Source organism: Poeciliopsis prolifica, unplaced genomic scaffold (genome assembly GCF_027474105.1).
Source record: "Poeciliopsis prolifica strain line A6 unplaced genomic scaffold, Auburn_PproV2 SCAFFOLD038, whole genome shotgun sequence".
Lineage (NCBI taxonomy): Eukaryota > Metazoa > Chordata > Actinopteri > Cyprinodontiformes > Poeciliidae > Poeciliopsis > Poeciliopsis prolifica.
Genome location: NW_026562413.1, coordinates 696,136 through 707,715, shown reverse-complemented (window position 1 = coordinate 707,715; position 11,580 = coordinate 696,136). Strand labels below are relative to the sequence as shown.

General features: G+C 38.8%; 1 protein-coding gene across 2 annotated transcripts; it reads left to right on the top strand.

The window, feature by feature from the left end:
* Window positions 1-205: 205 nt before the first annotated feature.
* Window positions 206-7,956, top strand: LOC129375174 (homocysteine-responsive endoplasmic reticulum-resident ubiquitin-like domain member 2 protein). Of its 2 annotated transcripts, none has more exons than XM_055054086.1 (9): window positions 206-285; window positions 664-955; window positions 2,662-2,739; window positions 3,429-3,542; window positions 3,711-3,826; window positions 4,161-4,268; window positions 4,351-4,638; window positions 5,961-6,075; window positions 6,985-7,956. In XM_055054086.1, the coding sequence occupies exons 2-9, from the start codon at window positions 809-811 to the stop codon at window positions 7,150-7,152; spliced, it is 1,134 nt and encodes a 377-aa protein (XP_054910061.1). In that variant the 5' UTR covers window positions 206-285; window positions 664-808; the 3' UTR covers window positions 7,153-7,956. The 2 variants fall into 2 exon arrangements, with proteins under 2 accessions (XP_054910061.1, XP_054910060.1); XM_055054085.1 differs by having other exon boundaries at window positions 276-369.
* Window positions 7,957-11,580: the final 3,624 nt, after the last annotated feature.

The following is an 11,580-nucleotide window of genomic DNA, read 5'->3' as shown; positions in this document are numbered from 1 at the left end:
ATTCAACTGTCTAACATTGGGTATCTAAGAACTACATTTATTTATTTTTTTATTCATATATATATATATCTATTTTACAGTGCTGGCAATATTGGTGATTACTTGCAAAGAGAAGTATTTTATTTTATTTTATTTTATTTTTACTCGACCTTTCGTTTTCTAACCAGTAAGTGGCAGTAGCGAGCTAACGTGGTGCTTAACTGCGAAAACTACTGACGAAGAAGGGGAATAGACGCTAGGCTGGGCTTTAACGATGAAACATTTCGGTCACTGGAGATAAACAAGGTCTGCAAACCAGCTTTGACTTCCTTTAGAGATGACTTAAACACACATCTGGGTCTTTTGAACGGGTGTAGTTTACTGAAGAAGGTGACAGCTTATTGTCTTTGACATTATTGAAGTGGTTATAAGAAAAACGATTGAAGCTAATATTAGCTTAGCTATCTGTTAAATGTCTCTGACCGGATTTAACGGTTGTTTTTGCCTATTATATTACGTCAAACACACCACGAATGTCTTCTTTATTCGTATTTGTAAGCTCGTTGTAAAAGATTGAGTTGTCAGTGAATTGTTGCCACTTGTGTAGTTTCGGTTGTCCTCTTCATCATCTATTTTAAAAATAGTTTCTCTCTAATTTTGGTTTGTGTTTTTTCCCTTTCCCAGCGGTTGTTCATGTGAACAACATCAATTCTCTCTCCGTCGTTGTAAGAAACTTTCTACTATATTTCGGAGTGGAAGCAGGACACAGAAAGGCGTGTCTCGGACATTTTTCTTTGGATAATTCATTGAAGACCAATGTTTTTGAGTCATGGATCAAGGTGTTGTGGACAGTCCTGTCATCCTCGTTATCAAGGCTCCGAACCAGAAGTACGATGACCAGACAATCAATTGCTATCAGAACTGGACCGTGGAAAAGCTCAAAGCCCACTTGTCTGATGTGTACCCTAGCAAACCAGTAAGTTGTTTTTCTTATTAATATAACAGTATACCAAAGATCATTCTTGAATAACAAAATTATGTTTAATTTTTCTTGATCTTAATTCCCATTCCGTTGTTTAATCACCAGCTTTTTTAAAAATATGTTTTATTTAAGATCTGGTAATATTTTATTCTTTATTTAAATGTCAGTTAATATACTTTTGCAAATGTAACACACAATTTAAATGTCAGCTCTCTGCTGCAAAATGGCAAAAAAAAACCCTAAAAATTACAGCGCAAACAATAAATCTGACCATCAAAATTATATATTTTATATCTTACATTATAACATATAAAAACTATAACGGCCCATCACAAAACATGACATTGGTTAAAAAAAAAAAGAAAAGAAAGCTTTTCATTTCAAAAATTTAACCTATATGAAGAACATTCAGCTCTGAAATAAAAAGCTTTGGTTTTCACTATTGATTTAATTCAGAAATTTATTTTAACATTATTGACCTAATTAAACCAAGGGTATTCACATTTTCTGGTGAATACTGGGCTTTTCACTGGAAAAGCATGTGATTTTTAATATGTATGGGCCTAAAATCTTGGGAATAATAGTTTGAATACATCCTACTTATGTTGAATCGTAAAGTTTTCACTGTAGCAATGAATGCAATAAAATAAAATGTAAAGATATTTTAGGATGTTTTACTTAACATTATAGACAATCATTCTGAAACAATTATAAGTTCTAACTGTTATAACAGTTGTAAGTTGTTTTTGTTTTGTTTTGTTTTTGGAGGACACACAACCAGGAGTGCAATTACAAAGTCCATGATTGCAGCTAAAGCTTCAGCCTCATACTCCCTGATAGTAAAATATTTGCTTATGTAATTGTTAGACATCTGATGACATGTTTCTTGCCAGCTTAAGAGCCTTCGCCTAACACAATGTCAAAGATTCAGTTTCACCTCCAAAAAGTTTTTCTTATTTTTCTCCCTCGAAACTCTCATTACCCGATTTTACTTTATGGATTCTGCTGAGATCCTGACTTGATTCTTATCGCTGTTAAAATATCATGTAGCATTGCACACCTCTGATCTAATCTCTGAAGTCGGGGAAATTGGGTTTCCAACGTTAAAAGAGTTGTTGAAGGAATTTGACGTCAGAGTTCTCCAGTATTTATGTTCCAGCGTTATTGCAGAGCTAATCTGATTTTGTTCTCTTTGCTCTGTGCAGAGAACTCGTTCTGCTGCAATTTCATTTAAACACACTGAGACAAACTGCTAGCTTCTGCAGCAGCCTCACAGAGGACTGTACTTTGGTTTGAGCCCTTTTTCTCACATTATCTCTTTTATTTATATTTTATTTATGATATTTATCTTTATATATAAACACACAGTAAGTTTTTAAAGACAGATTGAATTCCTGAATGGAGGTAGAATGGACTTGGGTTTAATTAGGACACGCTCTGACCTTGTTGTACAATCTGCTAATTCCATTTAGAGCCACTTATCCGTATTAAGGTTACTACGATCTCATTCTCATTGTCTGCACCAGTTGCATGGCCTCTGATGTCGTAATCATTCACATTTCTCTGTCTTAAACCTACATTTTGCTTGTTTTTGATGTTTTGTTTTTAAACAAGAGTAAAACTCCCTGCCCTACATTGTTCCAAAAATACATGTCATTAATTAAGCCATTGACCTCATTATCATTATTCTGTGTTTTTAGAGCTCCAAAGACCAGAGGCTGGTTTATTCTGGGAAACTGCTTCTGGATCACCTCACCTTAAAAGATGTCCTTCGGAAGGTAAGTTGCTGTAGGTGCTAGTAGTGGTTTTAGGTTGCCTTGAAACAACACTTTAGCTTCTATCACCTTTTATCTTTTGTTTTAAAGCATAACGCGATTGGAAACCTCTGTACTATTCCTTCTTGCTTTATAAAAATATAAAATTGTATTTCTTTTTTTGTTCTTTTTTTTTTTAGAAACTTCAGTTTGAAGTACAACTAAGATTTTAAAAGCTGGATGGGTGCATGATATTGAAATCTATTAGTTTTTATGTTTTCTTTTTTTATATTCCTAAATTGATTTTTGATTCAGCAATTACTCTTCTGCAATAAACATGCTTAGGTTACCAAATATACAAAATAAAAGCAGAAAAAAGACGAAATATGTAGGGTAAACTGATGTTTTTTGGGTTCTATGATGTCTCACTAATTAATCAAATGAACTCTAAAAAAACAGGAGTAAACTTTAAAATTTACTTGAACGTGTATTCAAATTTAAACTGGTGCTGTAAGTTCAGCGTTTGATCATTTCACATGTATTGAATTAATATGAATCTTTTTGTCTTTTCTAAGTTGTCAGACCATACGTTAAAAAGTTTGATTTCGAAGTGCTTTGAAGTGGTCTGTGTGGGTAAAAGTACATGTATAAAGTTGTAGAGGACATGCAACACTTTGACTGTTTGAGGTAATGAGCTGCACTTGCCTCCGCAGCAGGATGAGTACCATATGCTCCATCTGGTGTGCGCCTCCAGAACCCCTCCCAGCTCCCCGCAGCCGCCCCGCAGCCGCAGTAACAAGCCTCAGGAGAGCGCCGCCGGTCCCACGGTGGGTCATCCGCTTCCCTCTCACATCTTTCAAATAATTTCATCATCATCTCGCTTCCTTTCATCATGCACCTCTCTGCTGTAATCCACATTTCCCTGAGGATTGCAAACTGCCATGTGCTTTTATTTCATGCCTATCACTAATATTCAGCCAATTTTCCGGTCGCAGGCCTCTCAGAGTTCTAATATTGCTGGTCAGGTGGCTGCAGGAGAGAGCAGTGATTGGCTGAGACAGCAGGCTGGAGCCTTCCCCTACCAACACATGTATTCACAATTTATGCATAGGTAAGCTTTTTGACCTGTTTAACTTTCACAGTGCTGCAGCACGAGGGAAGAGGAGGTGATTTAGTACTGCAGATGAAGACTTGACCTTTTAAAGTGTCAAATAAAGTTAGTTTTTTATCTTTAAAACTCCTGAGTTAATTGGCGATTTGCCAGCATTATTGATGGCAGCATCTATAATAATATATAACCTGGTTTGCTGTTTAACTAAAACCAAGTTCTGATCTCTCTCGAGCATTTCTGTTTTATTTTTTTTCTCTAGTTTGAACAATCAAACAAAACAATGTTATGAAATGTGTGTTTTTGCTGAAAGTCTTGCTTTCTGTTTTATTTCCAGCTGGAATCATCAAATGACAACAGCCCCCATAAACACGCCCTCCTACTACGCCCCCATGACTTTGATGTGGTGGCAGCAGCTGTATGCAAGACAGTACTACATGCACTAGTAAGGCCCACTTTGAGTTTCATCTGAGCCTTTCTGTTAGCAGAAGTCCTTCACACTCTTCCTCGTCTCTCTTCTCCTGCAGTCAGTTACTGGCTGCTTCCTCTCAGCTCCTCCGACCCGACCAGCCCTCCGCTCAGTCCAGCCAGTCCGACCCTCTGAGCCAACGACCGCAGGCGGGACGCCACGGAAACCCGGAAGTCCAGATGAACGCTCAGGGAGGGGAGATCCTGAACGAGGAAGAGCTCAACAGGGATTGGCTGGACTGGGTCTACACGTTTTCTCGCGCTGCCATCTTGCTCAGTATAGTCTACTTCTACTCCTCCTTCAGCCGTTTTGTCATGGTGATGATGGCCATGCTGGTGCTCTACCTGTGAGTGAAGCATTGTCATATTTCCTTAAAGTATCGTCTCAATTGCTTCCGAGTCCCACAGCGAGACATCGTCTCTCCACTTGATGATGCTGAAATTAAAGCTTCCTTTAAAATATTTCCCTCGTGATTTTATTAAAAGCAGTGAATGTGATTCGGGGGGTTTCATTGCAGCACTCCTCTGCATTTTTCATGTAAAAATTCAGAGTAGGATGTGGAGTATATCAGTCTTCTGCTGTCTATTTTAAGAGAAAAATTCACTGTGAATGTTTGGTAGATATGTGTGTAGGGAAACAAGGAACAGCAGAAACTAGAAACTTGAAGGAAGAAATGACAAGAAATGAATGAGTGAAAGAAAGTCAAGAAAGAAATGAGGACAGTGGAATTTAAGGCGGTACTTAATAATGGTAATTATCTTTATTTAACCAGGTTTGTCCCATTGAGATCAAAATATTTCTTTATAAGAGAAACCTGGCCAAGACTTCAAGAATACAGAACATAAAAAAACAGTTACAGCACAATAACCATAAACATACAATGCTTATGGGATCTGTGATGGTCTGGCATTTATTCAGAGATACCAGTGATCTAAAATCTAAGCTTAAGAATGAAAAAGTTAGGAAAGAAACATACAAAATAATAGAAAAAGAAAGGACAAAGACGGAAAGGACACAGAAGAAAAGAACGGAAGCATAGAAGGGAGGGAAGAATAAAGTACTAAAAGAAAGAGAAGACATGAAATGGAGGTAGGAGACAAAATAAATAATGAGAAAATGAGGAGGAAGGAGATAAGAAGAAATGGAGGCAGGGATGAAGGAATGGAAGGTAGGACTGAGAGGAAAAGGTAAAGAGAGATGAAAATGATCACAAGGAAGAAGAAGAACATGAAGAAGGAGGGAAAGAAAGGATACAATGACTAATAAGTGAGGGAGAATGAGACAGGAAGGAAAGTACACAAGGAAAATAGGACAAGACAAATCAATGTGTAAGAAAACATTTAGAAAAGCAAGTGGGGGAGTAAAGTCTGGAAAACATTGTTTTTTGCATTCTTTCATGTTTTGTTTTCCCATACTAATTCAGACCTGGAAAATACTTGAATTGAATTGCAGACTGCGTGGGAACCCTGTCACAACTCTCAGTAGGAGTTAAACAAACTGCAGCTGGCTTTCAGAATATTTTTGACTTGAATTCAAGCTACCTCATATTTTGACAATACATTTTAGTTACACTGTCATATACAAATTCTCGCTGTATTCTAATTGGAAGATTTGGCCGCTGATCTTTGGGAGCAGAGCAGATATGATTTTGATGTTTTCTGCCTGCAGCCACCAGGCCGGCTGGTTTCCCTTCAACCTGGAAAACGAGCTGCAGCTCCCTGGAGACCGGCCCAATCAGGAAGAAAGGGAGGCAGAACCACAAAACCAGGACTTACAAGAAGTGGTACAGTGTCTTTCTCATCCGTCACCTGAAACTTTGGAGTCTAGAAGTTGCAATAGTTTGAGACTTTCGGCTTTGTCCATTGAATATCTTGTTTTCCTCCAAAACCAACCCAACCTGGAAGTAGTATGTGTACATTTTGTCACATTGCAGCCACAAACATTCTCTGTGATCTATGTCTTTGTTTCAAACGGATTTTTCTGCTATAACTTTTAGGGGTATCAGAGTGAACAGAGTTTATTAACTATTATTTTACCAATCAATTATCCGATCTATTATTCGGACAATCGAATAAATAAAATTGACGCATTCTGCAGATTTTTCACTTAACTACTTAAGCCTTCCTTATCCAATATTAGAAATACATTAAGAGATACTAATAATTGAAAACAAACATTTTGTTGCCTGCAATGTAATAACAGGAAATTTGACTCACCAGGAGCTAAAACTCTGCCACATCAGGAGTAAATATATTTAATGACAAAATCTTATCTTAATTACAAAATCTACAATAAATATATGTATTTGTTGAACAATAAAGTGCATTTATTTTATTTTTTTCAGGTTTAATTGCTGCTCTTTATATGTTGTGTTTTTCATTTAATGCCATTTTCTGCATGATCAATTTCTAAATTAGTTGACAATTATTTGAATAATGAAATGATCAATCAGAATATTTATTTAATATGTAGTGAAATGGAAAACGTGGCATCCTTTTCTTCCAGTATAGTCGAGCTTTGATCGTTATCGCTGCAGATGGCATGAAAAATACCTTACTAAGCTTTCAAGTTCAAGCTCATATTTCACACAAATCAGCCTAAAGTGCAAACCCCTGGCATGAATCATATCTCACTGCGCTCCAGTGAGATATGATTCACTGGAATCGTATCTGACTGTGATTCATCTGTGCAGGACGGCGTGAACGACGACGCCTCAGACGACGACGGGGAGAGCGGAGAGGAAGGAGCGGAGGATCCTAACAGCGCCCCTAACGCCGGCTTCTTGTCCTCCACATGGTCCTTCATCATTACGTTCTTCATGTCGCTAATCCCTGAAGGGCCACAGAACGTTGCTAACTGAAGGTCAAGCACCACGCGAGGATATGGAAGGTCTTCCTTGTTCAGGGAAACTGATTGATGGTGCAGTGTTGTAGGTTCCCTGGTTGTCGGCTGCCTGAGCTTAAATGACAAACCCACTTTAAAAAAGAGAGAGGAATATTTGTCAATGTTTTCGTCCTAAGAGAGGCCAAAAAATTGTAAGCATCAAATTAAGCGGATGGTGGTTTACAGGCTGTGTTCAGATTTATCCAGGCAAATATATGTGTTCACAGCACGACGCATCCTGATCAGAAGCAGCAATATTAAGTAGTTTGTTTTTTTTAAAGCTGCTTAGTTGTGGAAATGGTGGTTGTAGTCAAAGAAGGCAGTTGAAAACGGTCACTTTAGTACAGAAGTTTAATGTCTGTGATGGATTATGGGTAATGTAGTGTCTGTTGTACATTGACAGAGAGAAAGAAGCGAGTTTGGTTGGAAAGTTTAAGAAATGTGTTGGAGAAAATTTGCAATGTTCAGAGGTGTGTGATTGCTGGCTTCTGGTTTATTTCTTTACAAAGTTGACTTTAAAACAATGTAAAAAACAAACCATAAAGTTGTATCTTTAATGGGTAGCAAAATATCAGTTTTTTTCAATGACAGGACATTTTTTTGTGTGAAAGTGTTCATGCATTTAAATTATTCACTGCCAAACGCAAAATAACTGCTGATGTTACTACTAACTTGTCAATTAAGAATTATATTCCTGTTTACTAAAACTACACCTGGTGTAATGTCTTGTAATTTAATGCTTAATTTTCTTCCAGTTGTCACTAAATAGGAAACATGTCAACACACTGACTGGCTGTTTTTTTTTGTTGTTGTTGTTGTTCTGATCCTAAAGTGAGGAGCATAAAGGCATCAAATGTTTTTTTATATATGAATTTGGCTCAACAACTAATGAAAACCGTAAAAAAATAAAATATAGCCAAAAATAACTTTTAACACTGCTAGTGTCAAGACACAGTAGACACTGGGCAACAGGTGGAGAACATCATGGACAGTACAAAACAATCATGTGCAAACCCGTTTATTCCTGAGAGCAATTTAGAGAAACAAAACATATGGTGCTGGATTTGAATGCGTTGACATTGCTGCAGTCCACCATGCCTAACTCTTTATGGGCTTTGCTTCGCCTTTCTCTACAGAGTGCTGTTACCACGTCTACTTGTGCAACTTTTTCCACTTTTTCCTCTCACTTTGCTTTCCATTAATATTGGTGAACACAGAACTCTGTACTCAGCTGCTTTACCAGTACTGTTTAGTAACTTATACCCTCAGGCTTCAACATGACTGTGTTAAAAAGGGTTTAGTTGAATATGTACGGTACTATTGAAAGTCTTTTAGACACTGGACGTTAGAAATTGTCATTAACTAAAGCCCAGTTCACACTGCACGACTTTAGAAAAGTCGGCCGATTCTGAAAACGTGAGAGAAAGAGAGAGAGAGAGTGAAAGAACACACACAAGCCGATTCAAAATCGTAGGTGTAACGGGTTCGATCCTAGAGTGTGAGATTTCACTCGAACACATTCTAATTCCAGATACGAAATCCCTTCAAATTAAAATTCTGCGCTGTCACACCTGAATTTAGAGTAAACAAACAAACATGGACAACAACGTTGAAGTGGTAACTTTAGTTTGCGGACTTATGTTAACCCAAAAAAGACGTAACCAAAAATCAAAGTTTTGGATTAAGAACTGGAGATATCGTGAGCAAGGATTATGGAGGGGAGTTTTTTTTTTTCATAAAAAATACTGTTTTTAATGTTTTCGGTTTAGTCGTTTAATTAACCGTTTAGGTATAATTTTATAATTTTTCGCTGTGTTTATGTTGTTGTAAATATACGCATATGACGGAATGACTGAAACATCAGAGCTGCTTAAAGTAGAAGAAAGCATTTCCTGCATATTCGTTTTTAGAAAATCAGATGGCAGTTGTAATTTTCCCCCCAAACTGACCGCGAAAGCTTAACGTATTCCAGCTCCTTTCATTGAAACTTATTGTATTGTTTAAAATTGTATTATGACTGCAGAATAAAATCAAATGCGCCATTTCAACCAAAGATTGGAATGCGCTTCTCAACCAGATATACTCTGTAGAATACCGCAGCCCCGCCCCACGGGCCGGGTCGAATGTGCGCATGCGCGGGGCCGGGTCGGATGTGCGCATGCGCGGGGCCGGGGCGGATGTGCGCATGCGCGGGGCCGGGGCGGATGTGCGCATGCGCGGGGCCGGGGCGGATGTGCGCATGCGCGGGGCCGGGTCCGTAGTGCGCATGCGCGGGGCCGGGGCGGATGTGCGCATGCGCGGGGCCGGGGCGGATGTGGGGTTGGACAACTTCCTGTGGCTATAGCGTTAGCATTGAAAGGCTCGGAAAATGGCTCAGTATCGGCGTAGTTGTTTTTGTTCAGTCCCTGGTTGTTCATGTGGGGCAAGAGAACAGCCTTATCTGTCATATCATGCGTTCCCGACGGACCCGGACCAACGGAGGCAGTGGATCCAGGCGACCCGAAGAGATGAAGGTCCCGACTTTTCTATCCACCACCAGCCGCTTTAGAAGTGGAGCTGTTTCTTCCCTGTTTGCCTGGAATAACTTCACTGCACCGGCAATGAGAGAGTCTGCTTTCGAGAGGGCTAAGAAACGGCAGTTTGTCCTCTCAGAAAGCTAGCCAGGCTGAAGATGCTACTGCGGACCATGATTATATGGCACATCCACCCGCAGGTAAAAGATAGTATATTGTATATATTTTCCATGTAAGAGAATTTCAGTAAAATATAACTGTTGCAAAAATAATAACATTATTATTATGATGATCACATAATAATGAAATTATGAGATTATGTGGTTATGTATTTTGTGGAGAGATTAAGTCAATGACTGTATACATACATGCTCCGACTCACAACATGTATTGATCTTCACAGAAGTAATGTTTCAAATATATAATTAAAACTTATTGCTAACCGTATGTTTTGCTATTTTATTTTGTGGTTTTACAGGTGCACTTGATGAAGCTCTGGATTATATCAAGGAGCCCAGACTTCAAAAAGTGGATTTGTCTGCCACACTTTTTAGCCGCTACTGTGCCTCTCATGTCCAGATCTGAATGTGTGTTCCGGATCTTCTGGGAGTCCATTGCACCCTCTGCATCACGCCTGGTGTTCTGGACCAGAGCACAGAAACTTGGAGAGGAAGCATGTGCTGCAGCCAGCCCTGCCTGCTGCATGCCTCTGATTGATGAGTTCCTGATGTTCTCATTCAGGGTTGCAGTGGGCATCAAGGAGCAGCTCATAGCTACTGTCAGCTGAGTGACCATCACCTGGGCCAACTACCTCTTCACTGTGTTCTCTTCCATCAACCTGTGGATTAGTCGTGAGAAGGTAAAAGCCAGTATGCCTCAGAAATTTCTGAAGTTCTCTCCAAATGTCCGTGTCATCTTGGACTGCACAGAAGTTGCTCTGGAAACGCCATCATCCCTCACCTTACAGTCTGAAACGTTCTCTGCCTACAAGAACCACTCCACTCTGAAAGGGCTGATTGGAGTTGCTCCTGTGGGTTGGTGACATTTATTTCAGCGTTGTACACAGGCTGCATCTCCGACAAATAAATAACAAAGGTCAGTGGAATCCTTCCTCTGCTTGAATTGGGAGATGAAGTCATGGCAGATAAAGGCTTCCTCATTCAAGACCTCCTTCATGAAGTTGGAGCCAAACTCATTATTCCACCATTGAGGCATCCTGGTCAGTTCAGCAAGGAAGAGACAGAGGAGACCCAGACCATCGCTCGGCTGCGGATCATTGTAGAGCGAGCAATCGCTAGAGTAAAGTGCTGCCACATCTGGGATTCCCCAGTGCCTCTCACTTTAATAGGAACTGTCAATCAAATCTGGCACAACTGTTGTGTTTTGGCAAATTATCAAGGCCCATTTTGTGTTGCAGACTAAATTTTTTCTGTATGTTAATTGTTGTAATGTTATGTAAAAAGTTAAATGTCGAGACTTTTGCAAAAAATATTCAATTAAAACACACTTTAGCAGCACACTTGACTTTCTTTTTGTATTAAGTTGAATTGCAAGGAAAACAAATCAAGTACAATTTACAATCTTGTAAAAACAAAAAAATCCATAACTATTTTATATCTTATAATTGTACACCATACGTTGATTTAAAAAAATACTTAAGACAACCTCAAGGAGAAAATTTTTAAAACATAAGTTTCAAAACAACTGCAGTTAAGAAAACAAATTTTTGTAAATTATCCAACTGCCTTTTAAAGACATTTGCACATCTCTATGTTTCATGAGTGACAACTATTTACAGTGATTCACACGGCTTGAGATTGGATATTTGAAATGCAAAGGAACAAAAGGGTTAGTTACACATTTTACAATTCTTATTGCATTGACATGAACAC

Bases quoted from the DNA above. Each gene is read 5' to 3' on its own strand.
- LOC129375174 (XM_055054086.1), top strand. From the start codon at position 809: ATGGATCAAGGTGTTGTGGACAGTCCTGTCATCCTCGTTATCAAGGCT. The intron at 956-2,661 runs GTAAGTTGTTTT...CTGTGTTTTTAG, and splicing joins ATGTGTACCCTAGCAAACCA to AGCTCCAAAGACCAGAGGCT. The intron at 3,827-4,160 runs GTAAGCTTTTTG...TTTTATTTCCAG, and splicing joins TATTCACAATTTATGCATAG to CTGGAATCATCAAATGACAA.